This window comes from Phacochoerus africanus, chromosome 3, assembly GCF_016906955.1.
Source record: "Phacochoerus africanus isolate WHEZ1 chromosome 3, ROS_Pafr_v1, whole genome shotgun sequence".
Taxonomy (NCBI): domain Eukaryota; kingdom Metazoa; phylum Chordata; class Mammalia; order Artiodactyla; family Suidae; genus Phacochoerus; species Phacochoerus africanus.
In genome coordinates this window covers 32,223,748-32,248,943 of record NC_062546.1, presented here as the reverse complement: position 1 = coordinate 32,248,943, position 25,196 = coordinate 32,223,748, and the positions used below count along the sequence as shown (strand labels likewise).

General features: G+C 55.3%; 2 protein-coding genes across 2 annotated transcripts in view; one reads left to right on the top strand and one right to left on the bottom strand.

The window, feature by feature from the left end:
- The window catches only part of PYGB (glycogen phosphorylase B), a 52,688-nt gene extending 41,482 nt beyond the window's left edge, over positions 1 to 11,206 (top strand). Inside the window, exons 14-20 of the mRNA XM_047771561.1 lie at positions 87 to 234; positions 3,397 to 3,455; positions 4,831 to 4,972; positions 5,927 to 6,134; positions 7,094 to 7,228; positions 8,804 to 8,870; positions 9,748 to 11,206. Of these exons, the coding sequence (XP_047627517.1) occupies positions 87 to 234; positions 3,397 to 3,455; positions 4,831 to 4,972; positions 5,927 to 6,134; positions 7,094 to 7,228; positions 8,804 to 8,870; positions 9,748 to 9,900 (912 nt within the window). The 3' untranslated portion in view covers positions 9,901 to 11,206. The remainder of the gene's footprint in view (positions 1 to 86; positions 235 to 3,396; positions 3,456 to 4,830; positions 4,973 to 5,926; positions 6,135 to 7,093; positions 7,229 to 8,803; positions 8,871 to 9,747) is intronic.
- A 1,663-nt stretch (positions 11,207 to 12,869) lies between these two features.
- Positions 12,870 to 25,196, bottom strand: part of ABHD12 (abhydrolase domain containing 12, lysophospholipase) — a 58,199-nt gene continuing 45,872 nt past the window's right edge. Inside the window, exons 5-13 of the mRNA XM_047771562.1 lie at positions 23,950 to 23,980; positions 22,759 to 22,804; positions 20,676 to 20,805; positions 19,234 to 19,271; positions 18,748 to 18,827; positions 17,700 to 17,782; positions 15,649 to 15,727; positions 14,665 to 14,792; positions 12,870 to 13,488 (exon numbers count right to left, since the gene is read on the bottom strand). Coding sequence (XP_047627518.1) covers positions 13,455 to 13,488; positions 14,665 to 14,792; positions 15,649 to 15,727; positions 17,700 to 17,782; positions 18,748 to 18,827; positions 19,234 to 19,271; positions 20,676 to 20,805; positions 22,759 to 22,804; positions 23,950 to 23,980 — 649 coding nt within the window. The 3' untranslated portion in view covers positions 12,870 to 13,454. The remainder of the gene's footprint in view (positions 13,489 to 14,664; positions 14,793 to 15,648; positions 15,728 to 17,699; positions 17,783 to 18,747; positions 18,828 to 19,233; positions 19,272 to 20,675; positions 20,806 to 22,758; positions 22,805 to 23,949; positions 23,981 to 25,196) is intronic.

Below are 25,196 nucleotides of genomic sequence, written 5' to 3'. Positions count from 1 at the left end.
CTCCTCCTGCCCACACAACCTCCGTGTCCCTCTGTGACATCCCCTTCCTGTGAGCTCCCCCCATCCCTCCCCCTCCGTCCCCTCAGGAAAACAAGGTGAAGTTCTCTGCCTTCTTGGAGAAGGAGTACGGGGTGAAGGTCAATCCTGCCTCCATGTTCGATGTGCACGTGAAGCGGATCCATGAGTACAAGCGGCAGCTACTCAACTGCCTGCACGTGGTCACCCTGTACAACCGTGAGTGCCCACATGGTCACCCTGTACAACCCTGAGTCCCCCACATGGTCGCCCTGTACAACCATGGGTGCCCACATGGTCGCCCTGCACACCTGTAGTGCCCCTCCCATGGCAGCTGGTTGTCTTAGACTCATGCTTTTCCTCACGTGTCCAGCTGGGGAGGGGTGATATTGCAGCTCCTTTTAAGCTGCACCTTCTGTTTTTCTGTGCTCAGTGCAGAGCCGCTGCAAGGAGTGAGAGGTGAGCTCAGAGGCTGGGAGCATTTATTATTGTGAGACTTCCGTTTGGAGAGATTTTACTTAGCAGGGGAAGCTTTTTTTTTTTTTTTTTTTGTCTTTTTGCCATTTCTTGGGCCGCTCCAGCGGCATATGGAGGTTCCCAGGCTAGGGGTCTAATCGGAGCTGTAGCCGCCGGCCTACGCCAGAGCCACAGCAACGCAAGATCCGAGCCGCGTCTGCAACCTACACCACAGCTCATGGCAACACCGGATCCTTAACCCACTGAGCAAGGCCAGGGATCGAACCCGCAACCTCATGGTTCCTAGTCGGATTTGTTAACCACTGCGCCACGATGGGAACTCCCAGGGGAAGCATTTAAAGTAGTTCACAGGCGATAAGATAGTGCGTGTTATGGTTACACACCTTAAACTGTTTAAGGAACATTTGCTTCTGAAGCAAACATGAATCAAAGGTCCCCTAAGAATAACTATGAAAACATGATGGTTCTATAAATAAGGGGAAATTTGGTTTTTAAATTTTTGTTATGTAGTAAAGTGAGCCCTAAACTTGAAAATGAAGGAACCACACTTTTGCTGAGACATTGCTCTTCTCGAGAATTCACGTTGTCCATGCGTGCGACTCGGTCCTGAGGGGTGTGGTTCCTTTGGTCACAGTGAGATAGTTAAGTGACAGGACAGGGGCAGGTCTGGGCTGTGTGGTTGTGACCCTCAGAAAAGACCCAGGCGAGGGTTCTCCTGTGTGCGTGTGTGGCTAAAGGGGGTGCCTCCCTGGCCAGAAGCAGCAATTTGCGGAGACTTTTTCTGCTCTTTGCCATGGTTTTCTTTGCATTTGTGATTCTGCATCTTCTCTCTCATTTCCCTGAGTCCCCTGCTTACAAGCAGCAGAGATGGTTGCCGGGCGGCCTTCCCTTCCTCCATCACCCCTTCTGGCCAATGCCACCTTCTGCTTCTGCCCCACATGTTAGCGCCCAGTGGCACCCACAGTGTCCTGCTTCTCCCTCTGCACGTGCACGTGTGTGTGCACACGTGCACATGGTCTCCCTATGGGCGGCACAGCCCTGACTTGGCCTCCGGGGCAGTGAGACGTCCCACTGTCTCTCAGAACCGAGGGGTTGCCCTGCCACCCAGCTCCCTGTCATTCACACACCATGCACCTTCCTTGTCCACGGCAGTTTGAGGCCCTAGGCAAGAAGGATGGCTCGGCAGTGCTGGTGGCCAGCGCTCATGCTGCTTGGCTGTGTCTTAGGTGCTGGCCGTGTGGGTCAGCTTTCCTGACGCTCAGGGCACACTGAGTATGGCAGGTGATACCGTGTGTCATTTCTAGGGAGTGTCCTGGAAATACATTAAAACTTTTGTTTGGTCTCCTTCTCCTGGACTCTGGCAAGGTGTGTGGTTGGTTTCTTCTACCACCTTCTTTCCTGTCTATCCCTCTCTGGATATCCGGTTTCCATGCGCCGTGTCTGCTGTTTTCTGCACATCCCCTCCCTCGAGGCTTCTGTGATCGGCTGCATTTCATAGGGCAGTTTCCTTGTAGCTCGGGGTCTAGTCTCCTGCCCGTGCTGATGGTCATCACAGGTTGGAGACTCACAGGGAGGCTGGTTCCCCCTCCCTGTCTGTGCTGAAACTGTGCTGGCACAGGTCGCACACTTCTGGGGGAGCTGAGACATTGGCCGGGGCTTCCCCAACTCTCAGCGCCCCTCTGGCTGTGTCTCTTCTGTGGCTCTGAGACCCGGCTGGGCCTCTGACCACCAGGATGTCCAGGCCTGCTCCTGAGGTCTCCCTCTAGGAGGGGTGCAGATGGTCCTGCTTCCCCCTCCCCCTGCTCACAGCCCCCCTGACAGGCTGGGATTCCTGAGACCCTGAGTTCTCAGCCCTGCCTCCTGTCCATCCTGTGACCTAGCAGGACTCGCTCAGGGATCTGGACTTATTTTTGTTCTTTACTAGTTTCAGTAAAGGTGAAGTTTGTGGGGTTTTGGGTTTTTTCCCCGTTTCTCCATGTTATTCTGTCTGCTGTCTAGGAGCAAGGAGATTCAGAATTAAGGGACAGTCACATTCCTCCTAGAACCTGAGGGCAGAGGTTAAAGATCATGTGACTGGGAATTCCCATTGTGGCTCAGCGGTAATAAACCTGGTTGGTATCCATGAGGATGCAGGTTTGATCCCTGGCCTCGCTCAGTGGGTTAAGGATTTGGCGTTGCCGTGAGCTGTGGTGTGAGTTGCAAACGGGGCTCAGATCCTGTGTTGCTGTGGCTGCAACTGTAGCTCCGATTCGATGCCTATCCTTGGAACCTCCATGTGCTGTGGGTGATCATGTGGCTGATTTCCTACCCAACTCTGGTGGGTGCTGGCTAGGACAGCCTCTCACCTCTATAAATGTGTGTGCTCCCCCGCCAACACACACTGAAATCTGCACACCACTGGCCCACTGAGTACACCTCATTCTGCTGTGGCTGAAGGAGTGCTGGCACTGTAGCCTGACCCGGCTGCCCCCATGCAGGAAAGGTCTGGGGGTGCTTCTCACCCTCTGTCTCCACGAGGGGCAGGGCGTGGGGTCTCACTGACAGCCAAGGGCTGATGGTGAATTACCATGATCCTAAGCTCACCTCTTTTTCGAGTGCCATCACATGCAAGGGCCTTTGATATTGGTGACCAGACCCAGGGAGGTCCTGTGCTGAACTGTTCTGGATGCAAAGGTGCAGCTTTTCCACTGAGCTTTCTGAAAGAGTCTGCTCTCAGCTGGCCTTCTGCACCAGCCTGGACTAAGTGTAGAATCTGGGGCTCGGCCCCTCCTGTAAGTAGGAGTTCCTGGCAGTGCGCCACCTGTGTCAGGCCGACTCTGAGGATGCTGGTCACCACGGCGTGTCCCGGGGCTTGGGCATGTCCAACACCGGTTGCCTAACCTGAGTCTCTCGTTTGTTCCGCAGGAATAAAGAAGGACCCAGGCCAGGCCTTTGTGCCCAGGACTGTCATGATCGGGGGCAAGGTGAGATGATGTCCTTTTTGCTCCTGCTCGATGTGGGGCTGGGATGCACAAATCACTGTACTTTTCGGCAGCATCTCTGCATCCAGGCTGGACACTGCAGGTGGGCTAAGTTGTTCAGTTGTTCACCTCAGCTCTGGAGGGCGCTGGATGGGGCGCCTGCCCAGCCCAGGGAGTGGGGTCCCCAGCCTCGAGAGTGGTCCTCACTGGGCTTGCCAGCCCCTCCCTCCAAGGGGGCAGCACCATTTCTCTGAGTAACTGCCGGCCTTCCAGGACTCCTCTGTGCTCAGCCTGGCCTCGTTCACTTGATATACTGTGGCACGTGCTTTTGGGTTCGTGATCACCAAGTCCCAGTGTGTCGGCACTGGGCATCAGCAGGTCCCATCATGGGGCTCTGCACTCTAGGGCCTGTGTCCTGGCCCAGGACTGTCCTCTCCTCTGCCCTGAGCACACACAAAGGGGGCGGGAGGTGCAGGCACTGTGGCCCACCCAGCTCAGACAGCTTGTTCCGTCTCTGCTGCTCCCCCAGCTCCGGCTGCTTCTGAAGCAAGTTCTGGACAGCATACTCTTCCATTTGTCAGTATTTCCATATGCATTTCTTAGAAATACAGACTTTCAAAAAGTTTTAAAATAGTGATTTTTTAAAATTTCCAATCCAGAGAAAAAAAGAACTGTAGAACAAACCTGTCTCCCAGACTTTTGTGAATCATTTCAAGTAGGTTACAGACATTTTAACACTTCCCCCCTAAGGACCTAATCACTTGTCTTCACAATGATGTTTTCCTCCAAAACCACACAAGGCCACCATCACACCCAAAGCAATGGCAGAAATTCCTCCATGTCACCAAATATCCAGCCAGGGCCACGTGCAGCTGTTGTGCTACAGGCTTGAATGGGCCCTAGAGGTCGTCCCCTGGCATTGGGCACCATGTCTCAGATCTTCTGTCACTTTCCTCCATGTCTCCTCTATTCCCTACAGTCTGTACAGAAATAGGGTTCTGTGTCCCCAGCTGCTGCTCTGACCGTGCCCTCTGTACCTCCCAGGGCCCTGCGCAGGTCCCTGCGCCTACTGGAAGTGGGTAGTCAGTTCTGAGGCTCTTACTTTTCAGTCTTTCCAGTTCTGAAAACCCAACCAGAACCAGTTCTGTGCACATGGGTGAGGTGCCTCCTCGAGAAATGCAGGTGGTGGGTGGGTGGGCGGGCCCTGCACACCCCGATGCCAGGTCAAGAGCAGGACACGCCAGACGCCACGGCCTCAGCCCCGATGAAGCACCCCCACATCAACTGGGCCACTGGGCTGGGCATGTCTTGCTCAGGAGGCCCTGCCCCACTCACGTGCACAGGGCATCCATGCTGAGCGCTGCCACCTCCTTTCCAGGCAGCGCCCGGCTACCACATGGCCAAGATGATCATCAAGCTGGTCACATCCATCGGTGACGTTGTCAACCATGACCCAGTTGTGGGTGACAGGCTCAAAGTGATCTTCCTGGAGAACTACCGAGTGTCCTTGGCCGAGAAAGGTGAGCCTGCCCTGTCGGGGCGTGACAGGCGGTCCTTGCTGGGCAGGGCCTCTCTTGCATTCAGGCAGGTTAACGGCTGACACCAGGCTGGCAGCCAAAGCCTTTGGGGCAGCTCTGCACCATTGGGTTTGTGGATGGATCTCCCTCAGCCCTCCGTGTCCTCAGTCTCTGAACGTCTCACTCCCGCCCTTGACCCCACTGCCCTCCCCTCCTTGCCCCTCCGTCCGAATCCTGGCCAGGTGCCCCCAAGGTCAGTTGTCAGGAGGCGCAGGTGGTGGCCTGGGAGCTCCAGGCAGCAAAGGGCCATCTGAGGTGTCAGAGACTCAGTGAAGGACTAACCACAACACCACCTGGTCGGGGTTCAGGGCCCCACAGCCTCCCCCAGCCCTCAGACTTGCCATAGGAGAACATCCACTGTCACATCTGTTTGTGTCCCTCTGCTGAGGGGTTGGAGGCATCTGTGTCTGTCCTGGCACCAGGGCCCAACCGTGAGGTAGGGGCTGGGCTTGGTTGTAGCTGACCTGAGTGCCCGCCCACTGGGCTGGGGATGCAGCATCAGCTCTGAGGATGAGGGGAGGGCGCCGGAGCAGGGTTGCAAGGTCACATTCTGTTTTCCAGGTCAGAAACCCGCATAGGGAGCCTTGCTTGGGAGAAGCTGCAGGGACACACAGGAGGTCACGTCTGGGCTGTTCCGCTCAGTCTCTGTAAGGCAGTGACTCCTGTGCCTGTGGCTGCAGGCTGTCCCCCTGCCACCCCAGGGCTTGGCTTCATGAGATGGATTCCCCTCTGGTGATTTAAGGGGCCTCACGGGCTGATTGGATGAGACAGTCCTCAGGCTCCCTGGACAGGAAGGGGCGCACCATTCCAGGTGGAGGGCAGTGTGCATCTGTGTTCCCGCTGCTCTCCTGCTGTGAGGGACTGTGGCTGATGGGTCTGGCTCTGCCCCCCTTGCAGTGATCCCTGCCGCGGACCTGTCACAGCAGATCTCCACTGCAGGCACCGAGGCCTCGGGCACAGGCAACATGAAGTTCATGCTCAATGGGGCCCTCACCATCGGCACCATGGACGGGGCCAACGTGGAGATGGCCGAGGAGGCTGGGGCCGAGAACCTCTTCATCTTCGGCCTGCGGGTGGAGGACGTTGAGGCCCTGGACCAAAAAGGGTGTGTGTCCCTCCAGTGCCATTGGACATGGCAGTGTTCCAGGCACCAGAACCCTGGGGGCTGAGCCCCCACCAGCTAGGGTGAATGCCCTCACTGGGCCATGTCTGCCCACATCCTGAGCATCAAGCAGGAGTCCAGGTGACTGTTCTGTCCTTGGTCTCTATGACCCAGCCCACAGGCTCCAGACCTACTGTCCTCAGAAGAGCAGCAGGTCCTGGGCTCTGCCGGAAGGCCTGGGGGTGCTGGGCTAGCCCACTGCCCAGACTCCTGGCCCCAGTCTCAGAAGTTTTAAATTTACAGAAAAATTGCACAGACGGTATAGAGGCTCAGTGCACTCTTCTACCTTCCCCATTGCCCACATCTTACTAGTCTGCAAGGCACACTGTTGGAATGTTATTTTGCAGAATCCATGCTTTTCCTTCATTTTCCAGTGAACATTCTTCTTTCCAGTCCTAGGACCCCATCCGGGGCACCCTCCGTGTTGAGACCAGGTCTCCCTGTTTTTCATGACCCTGGATACCTTGAAAGGGGTCTCAGCCAGGCTTAATTCTGAGCACAGGAAATTGCTTAATTGCCCACCAGCTCTTAGAAGAGTTGATGAGGCCTCAGGCATCAGTGGCTGAACCTTGTCAGTCTCTGAGCCCCACCCCATCCCCCCGGGGATGTGCACAGCTGCCACGGGCCTCCCTCTCCCTAGACTCTGGGGTGGGGCAGGGGCAGCACTACCTGAGCAGCCCCTCCTGTAGGACCACGCAGGACCTCTGTCCTCGCAGCCATGTGTCTTAAACAGGAAAAGGAGTTGGTGGGATTGCTGTACTTATGGCTGGTGCCTACTTCCCAGTACAGATGGCCATCCCAACACAAACGGCCATCCCAGCACAAACAGCCCCTACCACCTGCCCACCAGGCTGCCACCAGGAGACCCTGGAGGTGACACTCGGCCACCCCTGCTCCCACAGGTACAATGCCAGGGAGTACTATGAGCGTCTGCCCGAGCTGCGGCAGGCCGTGGACCAGATTAGCAATGGTTTCTTCTCCCCCCGGAAACCTGACTGCTTCAAGGACCTCGTGGACATGCTGCTGAACCACGACAGGTGGGACGGGTCCGGTGGTGGGTCCTCTGTGTGGGCTGAGGATTGAGCCCTGTTTGGGGTGAAGCCTGGGCCTTGGTGAGGCTCACTCCCACCTCAGCCCCTGGCCAGAAGCTCAGCCCCACCCAGGGCTGGGGCTCGTGGGGCCTCTGATGGTGCTCAGCGAGCCAGCGGGGCTGGTGGTGGAGATACCGGCTGCCCAGTCCAGCTTGGCCCTGGCTGACCACCTGGGTGGGCGTGACCCATAGGAGGTGGTGTCACTGGGGCTGGTGGGAGGCAACTCCTGAGATCTGTCCTCCCCAGGGTTGGGGGAGCTTGGGCATAACAGGGAGCCCAAGGTAGAATGGCCCAGGTAGAATGAACGGTGAGGCTGTAGATCACATGTTAGTGGTCAGCAGTGCCGTCTTCTCTTGCTGGTGAGAAAAGCTGAGCCTGTCAAAGGCTGAGAACTGACTGCTAGTCTCCTTCCATTTCTTTTGGGTTAGTCTGTCAACTCCCCCCACCTTTTTTTTTTCTTTTTTTTTGCTTTTTAGGGCTGCACCCAAGGAATATGGAGGTTCCCAGGCTAGGGGTCCAATCAGAGCTACAGCCTGCTGGTCTATACCACAGCCACAGCAACACAGGATCCGAGCCGCACCTGCTATCTACACCACAGCTCCTGGCTCCCTCCCACTGAGGCAGGCCAGGGATGGAACCTGCAACCTCATGGTTCCTAGTCGGATTCTCTTCCGCCACAAGGGGAACTCTATCCCTTAAATTTTAAGGCTGTGCTCACAGCATATGGAAGTTCCCAGGCCAGGGATTGAGTCTGAGTTATAACTGCAACCCACACTGTGGCATCGCCAGATCCTTTAACCTTCTGTGCCAGATTGAGGATCAGACTTGCACCTCTGCAGTAACCTTGGCCACTGCAGGTGGATTTTTTTTTTCTTTTGATTTTTAGGGCCACACCTGTGACATGTGGAAGGTCCCAGACTGGGGGTTGAATTGGAGCTGCAGATGCCAGCACACACCAGAGCCACAGCAACTGTGGGATCCAAGCTGTGTCTGCAACCTACACCACAGCTCATGGCAAGGCCAGATCCCTCACCCACTGAGCCAGGCCAGGGATCGAACCCGTGTCCTCATGGATACTAGATAGATTCGTTTCCACTGCACCACAGAGGGAACTCCCCTGCAGCTGGATTCTTAACCCACTGAGTCACTCCTGTTTATTGCTTTTCGTTCAGACTGACAGTAACTACACACACACCCAGGGCTGGGTGCTTGGCCTGCTGAGGTCTCTGAATGAAACGGAACTTCACAGGGTTTTGTGAATTGTTTCTGACTCTTTGGTAAACAGAATGCATTTCTGTGTCCGTAAACGCTGCACCACCAGCTCTCAGCCTATGAGACCTGAGACCAGATGGTGATGGAGCCTGGAAGATCAGGGTTTTGTAGAAGAGCATCCCCAAGATAGACCTGTTGCTCACAGAGCAGCCCCTGTGGTCACCCCTGTCCTGCAGAGCATGAGGCTGCAGCAGGCCAGGCCTGGGGGCTTGTTTCCTGACCTCCCACCCACTGCTCTCCCTGTTTCAGGTTCAAAGTATTTGCGGATTATGAAGCGTACGTGGCGTGCCAGGCCCGTGTGGACCGGCTGTACCAGGTAAGGTTCTGGGGCTACTCCTTGGAGGTCACAGTTCACCCTGGGCCCAGAGCAAGCTGGGCTGCTTCTCTCCAGGGCCGACTTAGCTGTTCTTCTGCGCTCATCTGCCCAGACCACTGCCTGTGACCCCTTGGGGCCAGGCTGCTGTCCAGGTCAGCACATGCTTCCCTGCAGCCTCTGGATAGCTGCCAGAGTGCAAGCGAAAAGGGTGGGAGCTTCCTCCCAGAGGTCTGCAGTCTAAGGTCTGACTGCCTGTGTGGGTGTGATCAGGAGCACGAGACCCAAGGTGAGGGATGGAAGACCCTTGAGTGCCCAAGAAGCGTGTGCTTAAATGCAAAGCTGAAGGATGTCAGAGCAAGTGGAGGGATTTGTAGCTTGAGGGGTGGAGTTTCTAAGGCAGGGACACTGGCACCAGCTCCCCACACCACAGCCCCCCTGGGGGGCTGTCCAGTTGGGTCTCCTGGGAAGAAGAGGGGACAGTGGTGACCGTGGCATGACTGTCGTTGTATTTGGACAGTTTATATGCCCAGATCATTTAAGCAGGCTCTGGGATAAGGCCTGAGGGGCTTGTGTTTCTGATTTTGGGCCCCCTACATCCCACCCCCAACTGAGGACACAGGGGCCCAGGAAACCACACTGACCTCCAGGGCTCTGGGAAAAACCTTTCCCTGGGGTGGGGCAGCCCCCACTCACTGGGGGATGTCATGTGTGCTGTGCCTAGTGGGGCCTCTTGGCTCCTGGCCCCTGTCTGGGAAGCTTTCCTGGTGGCTGGACCTTCTGGTGAGCTCTTGGCTGTAGATTCCTCCTTCAGGCTGCCCAGGGCCTGAGCCCATCTGGGATCAGCCTGAGGTCACTGAGCATCCGCTTCCCTCTGCAGGACCCCAAGGAGTGGACCAAGAAGGTCATCAGGAACATCGCTTGCTCGGGCAAGTTCTCCAGTGACCGGACCATCACAGAGTACGCCCGGGACATCTGGGGCGTGGAGCCCTCAGCCCAACAGGCCCAGGCCCCGAGCCTCCCCAGGGACTAGGACCCTGCCCTCAGACTAGGGCTTTTGTTTTCTTGCTGACTCTGCACCTCATATCCAAGCACGTTGCCAGCACGCTGCTTTTTTCAGTGTTGTTGGAAGGGCTGTGGGGGGAGGAATAATGCTGGAGGTGAGGTAGGAGAGCTGAACCCACAGCACTGACTGGGGCAGCTGGCCTGTAGTTTGCCAACCTGCCCCTTGGAAGCTCCCTGCAGCCTTGCACGCCCGTGTGTGAGCTTTGTAGTTTTTAGTTTTGAGCCTCTGGGCTCCAAGGAGGCAGCTGGGGCAAAGCCTGGGGAGTGTTTCTGCAGTATCTGGCTGACCAGTGGCATGGCTCCTGGGCCTCCTTGGCCCAGCAGCCAGGCTGGGAGGGTCCAGTGCTCCAGGCTGTGTCTTCATAGCTGCTGTGTGGCACCTGAGATAACTGAGGGTGACACTGGGAAGGACACCTGTGTCCAGCATCTGGGGGCTTTGTTTAGGACAAGCTGGCTGATGCAATTAGTTTGATTCTGCTTTTTCAAAAGAGTTTTTCACAAGGAAAAGAAACTGGCTGAAGCTTTTTCTTGTTTTAGCAAGTAAAAATAGCACTTTTGCTATTTTTAGTGATGGTGTGGAATTTTCACCTGGGCGGGGACCGGGAAAGGTCTCTGCCTCTGCCAGATGAGGCTGGACACCTGGCCCCCACTGCAGACTCATCCCTCCCTTTTCAGCAGCTTGACAACCTGGTCTGGAAAAGGACTGAACAGGTCCAGAGGGGAGCCTGCTGTCCATCCTGCCTGGGAGCAGGCTGGTGCCAGGGCAGGAGAGTGGGCAGAAGCCCCTCCCAAAGGCCCCGCCACCTTAGGTGTGGGGTCCCAGCCTCAAGGGGCTCTGGTTGCACCCCCACCCCCACTGCCCGAGTGCCATCATCACTGTGCCTGTTACTGCCTCATATGAGAAAGCGAGTAAACCTTCCTGCTTGTGCTCCTTGATCCAGCCTCTTGTGCTTCAGTCCAGCCCAAGGCAGCACATGGTCCCTGCCAGGCTACACTGCAGCCCATTGTTCTGGGACCGAGGTCAAAAAGTTCTCTCACCCCAGCTGCATGTGGGATTTAGAGCCACGTGTGCCTGAAGGGCCAGCTCTTCACAGAATCATCAAACCCAGCCACTTGGAAAACTCATCTGGATGCTGGCCTTTTTGGTGTGAATTGTTTCTTTGCACCCTCTGTCACCCACTTCTGGCCCTGGGAGGTGGAACACCCTGGGAACCAAAACATCCCCCCTAAGTTGTATGGCTGCAGGTCAAATAAAAAACCTAGAGAGATTTGAACCCGAGACTCAGTGTTACCCAAAGAACCCAAGAGCGCTGTGGATCCCTGTGCGGGGGGGGGGGGGGGGGGGCGCAGTGGCATGTGAGGGTCACCTTGGTGGGGGCACCTGAGAGGCATATTCCTGGTCTTGTGTTGGGGGTGGCTCCCAGGACACACATGTGACCGCAGTTCACGGCTGTACAATCTACAGCCACTGACAGACTGGCCATCGGATTGGTCCTCGCCCACAGCTGAGGCTGAGAGGCCACCAGGGGGCGGTGTGTAGCCCTCGCTGCTCATTACCTGACCAGTGAGGCGCTCCCAGCGGCTCCAGCTCAGCGCTCCTCCTCACTCTTCCTTATCTTCAGACTGTCAGACACCTGTAAAAACACTTAACCACTTATATCTTTATATCCTAACTCATACCCCCTCAAAAGATCTGAGGCAACTTAAATAGAAAAAATTAAAAAAACAAGATGAAGACTTGAGCTTTCTAGATGGCCTGCAAGCAGGCCCCACAGTGTCACTGGCCAGGATGAGCTGGGGTGGCTCTGAGCTATGAGGCCTCCACGAGCCTTGGTGACCAAACCAGAAAGGCATGCCATCCATCTCACAAAGGGGCTGCCCTGGCCAGGCAGGAACTTATACGAACATGCTAACAGGTTGGTTGGGACCATGTGTCCCAGTTCTGATGGAAGCTGGGGAATTGGGGGGCGGTTCTGCAGGCAGTGCTCACACCTGAATCCGACACCAGGAGTGTGGGCCATACCCAAGCAGAGAAAGATAAATGTTCTGACAACCTGATTTCAGGAGTCTGTTCTGTTTCAAACCTGGTTTAAGGAAAACATGAGTTTTCCAGATACGAGAATCACCATAGGCAGCTCGAAGGTGATTCACAGAGGTGACACCTGTGTCAGCTTCTGGGCCTCCAGCCAGCCCACAGCTAGTAACAGGCCATGAGGGGGGCAGGTGAACAACCCCGCTCAATTTCTGTGCTGCCAAGACTGGAAAGTGCCAGAGTCCAAGGATCTAGGGGAGGAAGGCCCGCAATTGGGAGAGACAAGGCCTCCGACATGGGGCAAACCCTGGACTGTACAGCTCAAAACCCCCTTATTCCCTTCTTAGAAAGAGGTTACTTAGCTGGTATGAGAAGCTGGCCCTTCACCAGCACCAGGGATGTGAGAAGTGGGATGAGTAGCAGGCACCAGCTGGGAGCAGCACACATGCAGGGGATGCTAGTTTGACAAAATGCTGGACAACACAAGAGCTACCACCAGTGAGTGAGCGAGGCGATGCTCGTGGGTCAGAAGCGGAGTCCCGGGACCCCAGTAGCCCAGGTCCTTTTCCGAATGCTCAGGGGCTTGGCTTGGGTCCGGGGTGAAACCCCAATGCCCGTCCATCAGCACTGCAACAGTCAATGAGGTTGTAACCCTAAGGTTGAAAGGGTCACCTAAGTAGGCTGGTATTTTAGGACAACTCCATCTGCACCACCTGGAGAACCTGCCCCCCACCCCGACCCCGAGACGTCACCCCTCCCTGCAGGACCTGGAAGGAAGGTGGAAATGGCCTAAGATCCTTGGCCAGTCATTGCCACCCCTCCTTCCACACTGCTGAGTTCTGAGAGTGGCCTGGGGCTTGGGTAGGGCCTGGGCACAGCTGCAGGTGTCACTGAGAAAACAGTCAGACCACCACCACGATTTTATTCTTAAATAAACGCTCAGTCTAAGGCCAGGTTAGGCAGAGGTGGGTGGAAATGGGAGGAAGGCTGGTCAGGGCACCTCCCCCGCTGGGAGCAGTGGGGCCACCCAGGGAGACAGGGACCCCAAGGAAGGCAAGCGGGGTGCACAAGGCGGGAGAGGCTGGTGGAACCACTAGAGTCCATTCCATGTGTGCTGGGAAGGGACAAAAAGAACCAAGTTTCCCCACATTCTTGAGAGTGGTGCCAAAAAGCTCAGTGTGGTCCCGAGACCCCACGCCTCCGGCCACAGGCTCCCCAGGCCTGGCTCAGGAGGTATGGGATCAACTAACTGATGGCCAGACTGTTCTGTGACGGTCTTCCCAACAAGACCTCAAGTCAGGTGGCAGCAAGAGGGAGAGAGGGCCACGTGCCCGCCACCCATGCTGTCCACAGAGATCCGTGCTCCCAGCCACCTGGGGCAGGCAGGCACCTCTGCTGTCCCCTGGCATCCAAGTCCTCTCTCAGGTGCATCTCTGGGGTGCCGGGCTGGCTGGAGGACCGGGGGTGAGGGCAGAGATCTTCATGCTCCTTCAGGCAGCAGGTTCCGACTTCCCCAGGAATTCCCTGGACCGGAGGAGGACACCCATCAGCCACACCAGAGATTCCCACCTCCTGTGGTCCCACGGCCCACTGGGGAGGCTGTCAAGGATCATGGAGGGCCACACTGACGCTGGGAAAACCGGTGGGCACCACCAGCAGCACCCAAGTCAAGCCCAACCGCGCAGGAGTAAGGGCAGGTCACTAACTGAACCATGTTGGAGCCAATCTCTGTCTACCTTTTCTATAACCTGTTTCTTTCTTTCTTCTTTTTTTTTTTTTTGTCTTTTCGCCATTTCATGGGCTGCTCCCACGGCACATGGAGGTTCCCAAGCTAGGGGTCGAATCGGAGCTGTAGCCGCCAGCCTACGCCAGAGCCACAGCAATGCGGGATCCGAGCCGCGTCTGCAACCTACACCACAGGTCACGGCCAATGCCAGATCCTTAACCCACTGAGCAAGGCCAGGGACCGAACCCGCAACTCCATGGTTCCTAGTTGGATTCGTTAACCACTGAGCCATGACAGGAACTCCTATAACCTGATTCTTTTACGGGGAAAAAACCACAAACCCAGAGCAAACCCACACTTTCACTGGGTTTGCTCTCAGCAACCCATGTCCACGTGGCAAGAAACAGCAAACTGTTTGCCTCAGCAACTTCAAAGTGTGAGGTGGAATCGCCCAGCACACACCTCGGGCCCATACCCCTCGCAGGCTGAATGATTCCAGTGTCCCACGCTTGGCAGGGGCCTCAGAGCCAGGACGTGGAGCCTCCCTGAACCCTCCAACCAAACCTTTCCCTCTGCCACTAGCACACCCCTCATCCTCAGGCTTTGCACGCAGGCCCGAGATAGAGGCCTGGGGCTGGAGCCCACGTCATGGCTCTGAATTCCAGCCAGCATGCTGCAGCCAGGGGCACAGCCCCTCCTTCCAGAGCAGCTGGGGACAAAAGACTTTTGAGGAGCTGGCCCAGCCATGTCCACCCCCAACCCCCAGCACCATGTGCAAGGGCCGCAAGCTGATGGGCGGGTGGAAGGGACAGAGGCCTGACCAGCAGCTGTGGTGCAGTCCTAGAGTCCACACTAAACAGCAGTGCCACAGGGAGATCACCCTGCTGACCCTGAGGACAGCCCAATACCCATCACTGTGACTGCCCCAAGCCACCATCACGCAGGACAACATCACTAGCGAGAGAAAGCCTCACCTCAGGATCCGGGGGAGCTCGGGACTCTTGTAGATGTACTTGTGCCTGTAGCCGAGGTCCGAGTGGAAGGGGATGAACTGAACCTTGAAGTCTCGGAAGCTTCGGGATGGCGCAGCAATACTGTAGAGCTGGGGGAGGGAGAGGCAGGTCAGCGCCCAGGAACTGGGGATGTCCTGCCTTGGCCACAGTGGGGCCCTTCAGGCCACCACTCAAGACCCTCTCTGTCCCCATGCCGATCTCCCAGGCCGCCCTTCCTCAGGGGCCTCAGCACCGCAGAAAGCCACTGTCAATGGGCTGCCGCAGTGGCCTGAGGACGCTGAGGGCTCAATCCCTGGGGCTGGACGGGCCTCATCAAGGCCATGTCAGACTTTCTGGGTGCCTGGGTCAAGGCCAGTGAGCAACCTGGCTCAGGATCTCTGCCACCTCAGCCCCCTTCTTCCTGCTCAGGAGGGCCAGGCTGTGTGCCCAGACCTGCTGGAGGGAAGGACACGGCCCTTGCACACCTGCCTCAGGCCTGTTCTGAGGTGGGCTGGACATCATGCCCTCGGCTGACTCCGCCCCTCACTGTCACCATGGCCAGGCAAGTGCCCTCTCCTACCCTAGTTCCACCCACAAATCGAATCCCGCTTCCTGGCAGCAAAGGCCGAGCAAGTGCAGCAGAAGCACGCAGAGGCCCCACGGCATCCTCGGACATCAATCCAACCTCTGAGGCAAGAGACAGGAGAGAGGTTCTGCACAATTCCACCCACTGGAGGTCCTTGCCAGCAGAGTTCCTCCCTCCTGTCAGTAACCAGCAAACCGTCCTGGCCAAATACCCTATGGTGGGACCCAGGAGACAGTCATCCGCTTATTTTCATCCTCCCATGGATGGCATCAGCTATCCAGTCCCTGCCCTGACCTCCCCCGCCCTCCTCTTCACAGAGGCCTTGCCAGCAGCAGGACCCTCCTCCACGTCTCCCAGGCCCTGCCTGACTTGACGCCCACCTTTCTGCCAAGCTGGAAGGGCACGACCGGGTCGTCCTCGGCATGTAGGATAAGCAGAGAGCAGGAGATGTGCTTCACGCTGTGGAGAGGGGAGAGGGGACTGGACCAGGCTCCCAGGGAAAGCTGGGGTCTCCCAGGCCCCAGTCCTGCCCGCAGCAGGGACGTGGTTCAGGAAGTACTTCACTATGGTGCCCACAGCTCAAACTCTGCCAGGCTTTTTAACAGAGAACTAGCAGTTCATTTCTTAGATGTTTTCATCAATATCTATTCCAGGTGAGCAGGTGTCAATCAAATCTAGAGATTAATTCACTCACCAAATTGGGTCCCTGCGTATTTCCCAGAAAAAAAAAATTTTTTTTTTTTGCCAGTAGATTATTCCTCAAAAGTAAAAAACAATATTTACAAACTGAATAGTTTAGGTGGGCCAGGAAACTTACCTCAAATAAACATTACTAGGCATCTATGGGTAAAAAAAACTCCTGCTAATTTATCTTCTATGTAAATGACATTTAAGGTTACTCCTGAGTTTCAAGTAAATTAACATTCTTAATAGGTTCACTGGATCCAAACCCTTAGCAAACCACCTAACAGCAGGACTGCATGGGCCTGGGGTCTCCTGGCCGCCCCTCACTGAGGTCTCTGGGGAGCCAGTGGACACAGCAGTCACCCGTTCTTGGCAAGACCACACTGATCTGAGGGCTTCGTGAGGGCGGTGCTGGGGCAAGCGTGGCACCCTCGTGGCACACGCACACACTGCTCACTGCATTCTGCTCCCAGGATGGAGCGCTGCTGGTGTCCAAGCCACGATTTGATAGTCAAACAGCCCATCTTTTCAGAATTTCCACCCGCAAAGTTGGTCCTTAGCCTCACCAACCCTGGAGGCCTAACTCACACGCCATCACTGCAAAAAGTATTTGACAACAGAGCTGCCCAACAAGCGAGCATTCCTAACTCCCAGAGGACCAAGGACAGCCCTCAACGCTGCCACAGGCTCAGCTGGGGGACAGTCAAGGGGCGGCTTTCTCACTGTTGTTATCATTTTCAGAGGAAATCTAGTTTATTCAGATAATTCTTAAGTTCCAAAATAATTACATTTACAAACAAGCAGGGGTTTACTTATAATGGCTGCTTGAATTTCAATTTGTTCTATATTTTTATTTTTAGAACCAAAACACATAGTCAAGGGGAAAGAATACTTCATTTTTTTCATATTCTTTCAAAATGTTTATATATATTTTTTCTTCCTTTTTTTTTTTTGCTCTTTAGGGCCATACCCACGGCATACGGAAGTTCCCAGACTAGGGGACAAATCAGACCTGCAGCTGCTGGTCTACACCACAGCCAAAGCAACACAGGATCTGAGCCACATCTGAAACCTACACCACAGCTCATGGCAGACAATGCCGGATCCTTAACCCACTGAACGAGGCCAAGGATCGAACCTGCACCCTCATGGATACTAATCGGGTTCATTTCCACTGAGCCACAATGGGAACTCCCAAAATGTAGATTTTTCTTTATGTTAACTGAATATTCAGATAAGGATGTTAACCTTCCTCTTTTTTTGAAGAAACTAAAACCCATGAAATAAAGAAAGGTATCACAAAGATAATGTCAGCAGAATCTGAATATTGTTCAAAGAAAGAATCCTTAAATAGAACATGCAACTTTTGGTTTACCTAATGGAAGTATTTTTTAACATTAAACTTTATAACATCTTTCCATAACAAAACACAATTCAAACAGCTGAGGCAAAGTCAATTTTTGAATAACAGTCACTATTACTGTTTTAATACCTGTTCAGGAGTTCTGATCTTGACATTTTTTTAAATAAAACAGCTTTATGGGGGAGGAGAAAAAAAAGGATGTTTTCCTATTTCTTTAACTCTACAGTGTTTCCACATCCCTCACCCCCCTTCTCTACCTGGGGAAGAAGTGGGGGTCAGAGACCCCGATGTACTCAGAATCCCATCCCACTCAGTTAATGTGACACGAGATGCCTGTCCTAGCAGTTCTCAGGGGTTTTCTAAATTCTCTTCCATGGTACTCACTTTTCATCATTTGCAAACTGAATTCCACTGCTGGTGATGGGATCGAGGAAGAACCAGTCAAACCCAGGAAAGTAGCGATAGATCTGAGGATGGCATGGAGACAACAGGCAGAGTGTCAATTAAAACTTCAAGAGGCTGAGGGTCCAGACAGAACTGCCACATGCTTGGGGGTTGCCCGTGCTTCTGAAAAGGCTGAGCTGCGGGTCCCCCAGATCTGTCCTGGGGTGCCCCAGCCCTCCCTCCCTCCACCTCAGATTCCCTGCTCAAAAGGCCCCCAGACCAGCTGCAGAGGGGGCTGCCCACAGAGAGGGCTGCCCACAAACAGGGCTCCCAACCTCGGAGCCACAGCCAGAAGCCACTGGGAGAGCAGGCTCCCCACAGAAAACAGGCTGACACCCCCAAGAAAACAGGAGTCCATGCGACTTGGGAGAAGAGCAACATCAAAGAAGTTAAGACCCAAAAGAGGACCCTTCTGTCTGCAACAGAGCAGCATGACGTCAGCTCCCTGGACATACAAACAGCGGGAGGTGGAGGAGGAGGAAAAGGCTACAGAGGAGCCGCCGGGGCCCAACCTGTAAAACGAGGGCCCACTGCATGTAATGCCCACCAGGGTCTCCCTAGGGCACCACCCCGAGACATGCCGGTAAAGCCAGGTTGCAGGGCATTGTCCACATGGACAAAGCGTAGGGTGCCTACCGGCTCCACTCCCAGGGAGGCAGCCAGGATGGCGCCCGGGCCTGTGCTAAGCCCCATGGGTAGCAATGCCAGGTGGGCAAACTGTGCCATGGGGCCAGGCCTTGGTGGGTACAGCCACTTTCTGACAACCTGGCTGTGACCCTGTCCTACCTGGCACAAAATTATAAACTTCCGGAGGGGCTCTGTAGTCAGGCCAGTGCCCAGAACTAGATGAGTACTAATTTTTAATAAAATGTGTATTCATTAGAATATTTCTATAATAGTTTTATTATATGTATTAATCATTTATATATTTTATAGTAACTATATTCATTATAAAAATAAACTCCTTTTTAATAAGGTCTGTACTTGCCACTGAGAATGGATGGCTCTTAGCTTCTTCACGGATGTTCGTGAATGGAGACTCCAGTATGAGGGCATCTGGAGGTGTCTCTAGACAAACAAACAAACAAACAAATAGGAGCCTGGGAGGTGGCAAGAAGCCCAGAAGAGATACACTCCTCGGCCCCCAGACAGGACAGTGGACGCTGGGTGCCCTCCTGGCTGGCCCCACCCCGCCCCTCCCATGGGGTCAGCATGGGAAGCACCACCCTGAGAACCACATCTACTGGGGCTGCCTATTTGGGCCCTGTCCCTGGCGCCCCGTGGCTGCTGGGGAATCTGTGGGGAACAAGGGTGGCCCCTGTCTCAGTACCCTGCTGTCTCACTACAGCTCACCCACCACCACCCGCTTCACAGGAACCCCGGCAGGGCCTGGAGCACAGCAAGCCCCACGCTCCACCTGCCCCTGGAAGCCAGCCTCGCCTAAGCCACGACGGGCAACTCTGCATAAGCCTACCTCGCTCACACAGGCGCCGCACCAGGTTGGTGGCCACTCTGGGGAGAAAGAAAAACGTCCAGCCAAATCATGACAAGAACCGTTTCAGCTGAGATTGCTCTAATACCTGACAGTGCCTAGGGAAGCTGGGACCTGGGAGGTGACTGGTTGGGGTTTGGGGTGGGGGGAGCAGACACCTCCGCCATTAGCAGCCCCTCTGCCAAGGATGCCATGACGGCCAGACCTCCACATCCCCGAGGTGGGGGCTGCGCCCCACCTGGAACAGTCCCTGCAGGCTGCACAGCAGAGCCCTCAGTTCATGCCCAGTCGGTGTGGGTGCTGCTGGGGGCAGAGTGGAGGGCAGCAGGGCCTGGGCCACCCAAACAGCACTGGCAGGGGAGGCCTGTCTGCCTGCACAGCTCCTGGAGGCACCCACACCTGCCATCTGCTGGGCCTGGGGGTCTCCTGACGTTCCAGGACCACACCAGGCAGGCCTCGTGCAAACAGGCAGGATAGCCTGCTCCTCACCTGGGCTCACTCTCCCTGCGTCAGTGAGCTGCAAGGCCCCAGCCTGAGCACTGCCCACCTGCAGCCATCGTGACCAAAGGAAAGGCAGCAGGAATAGGGCATATGCTGAAGTTCTTGGGCTCCTTTTAAACACACTGGACCTTACACCCACAGGAGGCAATTCAGGTGGCCCAAGTGGAGCACTGGGGTGCTTGCTGTCTTGGCAGATGGAGAAGGGAACCAGCACTGCGGCCTCCCCAAGTTCTACAGTGATGATGGCAAGCATGGTTAAGAGGCCAGTTGATTGCAAACAGAATCAAAACCCAGCTCCTGGGAGTTCCTATCGTGGCGCAGCGGAAACAAACCCGACTAGGAACCATGAGGATGAGGGTTCGATCCCTGGCCTCACTCAGTGGATTAAGGATCTGGAGTTGCCATAGGTCGCAGATGAAGCCTGGATCCTGCATTGCTTTGGCTACAGTGTAGACCAGCAGCTGCAGCTCTGATTCAACCCCTAGTCTGGGAACTTCCATATGCTGTGGGTGCGGCCCTAAAAAAGCAAAAAGAAAAAAAGAAAAAAAAAAAAAAAAGCCCGGCTCCTGAACCTGCTGGGTAGCACCCATTCCCTCAGCCAAACCAAGGGAAGCCAAGTACCCTGTCCTGCTCTGCTGGGACCCACCTCCTCGGGGCATAGCCTTGCAGAGGTGAGTCTGCATCCTCCCTGAGGAGAAGATGGCACCTTCACAACCACCGCTGCTGCCTGAGTCACTTCCTGGGTCAAGGAGCTAAAGTGTCTCAAGCCCTTCATGGTTTCTGTGGCACTTCTCCCCTTACCCCCCCACCATGGGGCTAATGGTGTCCCAGGGTCCAAAGGCCACCAGGGCCCCCTCGGAGGGCCTGGGCTGGAGCATCACCCTGGAAAACCTGATCCTGCAAAGGCCGTGCTAGGAACTCACCCAGTGCCAAGGGAATGGCCCCAAATATATACAGGGTTGTCGCCACTTCGCGCTTTGATCCAGTCAAAGACATGGAGTGCATCATACGTCATGCCCCGCTCTGATGGCGTTCCCACGGAGTCACCCCAACCTGGGAAAGCAGCAGTGAGGGGAGGATGTCACACACAGCCCCTGAACCTGAGACTGGGCTATCTGGGCATCGAGGTCTCTGCCAAGCCAGCTCCCGCTTATCCCACCTCCTTAGCGGTCACATGCCCATCCTTGTGCCCTCGTCTGAGTCTCGGTGAGCGGCTGAGCATGGGAGGTGGTGAGAAATGCAGACCCCACTGGCACCAACACCCATGGCCCTGGCACCAGGACAAGGTGCAGACAGGCTTAGCCAGTGAGAGTCCAGGCCTGACCCCACAGCCTGCTGTGGCCCAGCTGTGAACAGGCCTGGAGGGCTCCCAGGCAGGCAGACTCGGGGCTCAAGGCAACTCTGACCCAGAAAGGAAGGGGTTCTTGGCACGCTGTTTGCAGAATGGGGGAAAGCCACTGTCTCTGCCCCTAAACCTCAGTTTCCCCTGTGCCCTTCCCTCCACGTTCCAGAAAAGTCAAGTGCGACTGTCATTTCCAGCAGCTCGGCAGTGAGTCAGCATCCAACCACCCCCAAACACCAAAAGGCTCAGAAAATGCTAGTCCTATTGCATAAGCAAAACCCAGAGGTAATGGCACAACTGGCCACCTCCCTGGAGCATCCCAGACTCAGATTAGGGAAGGAGTCAGCAAGGCCAGAGTGTGAGCTCAGAGAGCAGTGGTTGGGAATGGGGACACAGGGATATGAAGTGATGGAGACAGAGAGACACAGAGCCAGGGACATAGAGACAGAGAAACAGAGACAAAGAGACACAGAGCCAGAGACACAGGCAGAACTTCTTTCTCTTATACAGCTTAGAAAGGCAGAGACTCAACAGGAAATGAAAGGAGGAAGTGCTAGATGAGACTGTATTTCTGTCTGAAGCACAGGGAGGTGAATAAGGAAGAATCTGCCCCTTCATCACCCTGAGGTTCCAGCAGCAGGAGCAAGAGGAAAGGAAGAGCTTCAGAGTTTCTCCAACCCAGCACTTTCTTCTGATGGAACTCAATTCCACAAAAGAACCATCCCTCAACCCTATGGCCAGCAGGAAAACAGCCCCCAAAGATGTCCAATTTAGGTTCCCTAAATCCTGAAACCTGTACCTGTTACCTTATGTGTCAAGGGGAGTGAGGGGTGCGGAAGGAAAGAGGCTATGAATCAGCGAACCCTGAGAGGGAGGGTGTCCTGATCAGTGTGGGCCCCAAGTAATCACGGGGTTTCTGTGAGCAGAGGGGACAGAAGTCAGGTCAGAGCAATGCTGACTCACAAGGAGGAGGGAGTGTGGCCTCCAGAAGCTGGAAGAGGCAAGGGATCTGACTCTCTCCAGGGCCCCCAGCCCTGCCCGCACCTTGACTTATCCCAGTGGCTTCTGGCCCCTAGAACGTCAAGATAGTAAGAAGTCTGTGCTGTTTGAAGACATTTCATTTGTGTTAATTTGTTGCAGCAGCAAGAGGAAGACTCTGGAAACATCTACATCCAGGTGACAACACTGGCTCCTGGGTCTGCAGATGTGAACCCTCCCCCTCACCCGGGTCAGAGGGAGCTGGACAAGAAGCCTTTCACCCTTTGACCTCTCCAGCTGAGGACTCTCTGAGGTAACACTTCTAACACAGCTGCTTCCTGCTGCCGATGCAAAGCATTTTCCTCACACATCAAACTGCAGGTTCCTGAGCTTCTTGGAGGCAAGAACAGTCTCTCTCTCCTGTCTCCATAACTTCAATAAGACAAGCTCTGCTAAGCATAAACCTTGCCTGACATCCAGCTGTGGAGAGAGTCTGCATCCAATACAGAAAAGACAGTGTTTTCCATGTTTCAAATGTGGCTGAAAGAGGGCAGCTCACAGGACACACCTCCCAAGCCCCTGGCCCTCCACCCCTTCAACGTTCAACACCCAGCTGGAGCCTCTCAGGGCGCCGCCTGCACACCCCACACCCACCTGCAAGACGTGAGGCAAGAAAAGACCCTCACCTCTGTAGTCAAAGGTGACCACATGGTAGCCAAGGGAACTCAGCACCTGGAAGTAAAAGACAAACATCTGGGCAACGTGGCTCAGACTTCCCCAACCTCGGATGTGGGAACTTAGTAAAGGCCATCACCTTGCTGCCCCAGCCTGACGGGATCTCCTACCCCGGGTCAAAGGGCTCACGGGCTAACATGACTCAGGAAGAGGAACCCACAGTGTGGAGACCACATCTGGGCGCCCTGACTGCAACCCTGCACTGCTCAGACTTTAAGCTTTCATTGAATTTTTCTCATTTTAAAAAACTCTCAGGATTAGGTGACTGCTCTCATGACTCACTATTCACAGCCAAACCCAAGCCCTCCCTAGCTGTGGAGGAACCTAGAGGACATTGCGGGCCACCACCGACACCCATGGGTGCTCCTGTTCCTTTAGGAGAACTCACCCAGGCAGCCCCCCCCAGGGCCCACACCCTCTGGGGCCACAGCTGCTCCAGGTGAGAACCATTTCTGGGAGCAGAAACCAGCAATGGGGAAGACAGCTTTTCAAGTCACCTCCTACCCTGCCTGAATCCAGTTCATTCCCAGGGACAAGCCCTCCAACAGCCCAGAGTGCCCACACCCTGGGCAGATGCTTGGCAGCACGCACACCCATCTCCACATCTCTGCCCTGTCCCTTCCCCATTACCAAACGCAGACCCACAAGCCTGTCGCTGACAACCGCGCATGGGCCGCAGCACCCAGACCCCTGCCACGGCCTCCTACGTCGGCCTGCACCTGGTGGACACCAGAGCCTCAGTGCCGGCGGGTCTGAGCTTCTAGCCCCTCAGGGATCTCCAGTCACTTTGTACAGGAGTGATAGGACTTTATAAACAATTCCAGAACTTTCATTTAATCTGTCAATTCCTAGCATACAATGCGCAAAGTGCAAGATCTGGGAAACTATCCCCAAAGGCAGCAAAGTGGAAAGCATTCCACAGGGAGACGTCCATAAAGGCAGTGTTGAAAAGATAACAATGATTAACTCAAAATTGTTAGGGGACTCCACTCTCTTCACACCTCCTGGAAAGAACAGCCAGGGGCCAGCAATGCTCTGTGTCACAGAGTGTGTGCGTCACCCTCATGGGCAGCAATCTGTCCATCTGTCCATCATAAGCTAAAGGTATGGCTCTGTCCGTCATAATGTAGGTCCTCACCTACCTTGTAGAGCTCCACCCGGTGGTCGCCTCCTCTAGAGCATCAGGGAAGGAAACAAGAATGGCTGTTAGTGCGTCTCCTCAAAACAGGTCCAGCATCGATCTGCAGCGTCTGGCCCCTGAGCGCCTGGTCCCAGATCCACACAGGAGGGTGATGGATGGGTGACCTCCACCTTGGGGCACCAAGGTGGTCCCCAGCTCACCTCCGCAGTATGGTGGCCAGCAAGGGACAGACTGAACACTCTGGGGATACTTGATCATTACCTCATTTCTGGTTTGACGAGGCAATGTACACCCACATACAAACTCCAGGAGACATGAAAGGCCCTCAGGGCCCCAGTGCCCAGGCACTTCCTCACTGGTATACATACCACGGAGACCAGCCACAGGCATCTCCCGCCACAGCCCTATCACCTAAGGAGCCACAGCCGACTCTCAATTCTCCATGCCATTCCAGCACCTCAGCTCATGGTTACTTGGCACGTTCTCTGCTGCTGACTGAGGCTCCGCTGCCTGGCAGCTGTCCTCCCCCACACGCCTGCCCGTGGGGCACGTGGGCTTCAAGGCACCACCGTGATGGGACAGCCCCTCACTAGCAGGCATGTTCCAGCACCATGGTGAGCAGGGCCCCACACCTGCACCTCTTGGTCTGAGGACTGTCCACCTCCTCCTCCCACTTCCTGCCCAGACGCTGGCCAGTGTCACCAAAAGTCACTGCAGGGACAGGGCCGCCTCGGGACAGGGAAGTATGTCAGCAGGCGGGCTCCCCCTCAAACTGGCCAGCTCTTTCCATTTTTCACAAATGAGCACGTAGCCGCTGTGGGTATGTGTGTTGGAGGAGGAGGTGTCCTGGGGGCAGACGAGCACAAGATGAAGGAGAAAAGCCTGTGTCACCCAGAAACAAACATTTAGGACCGAGGCTCAAGGCCAGAAGGAAGTACTGCAAAATGGTCTCAGTTTTCCTTGTAAGTCTGTCATGCTCTTTCCTAAATTTCCCCAATTCCCTATCTTGAGCAAGAAAAGAGTTTAGAGTGGACACAGTGAGGGAGGTGGCCTGGGGTTCCAGGTCTTGGGGAGCCAGGGCTGTTGCCATCCTGCCTGGCGGGGGTAGCTGCTGAGACCTGCAGTCTGGGCAGCAAACTTTCAGTCACAAGATTCCTTCCAGCCAGAAGTTAGAGGCAGACTTTGTCTTTTTTACCATGTGATTGGCACTGCTCACAATGAACTCCAAACTTCCCTCATTTATAGAAA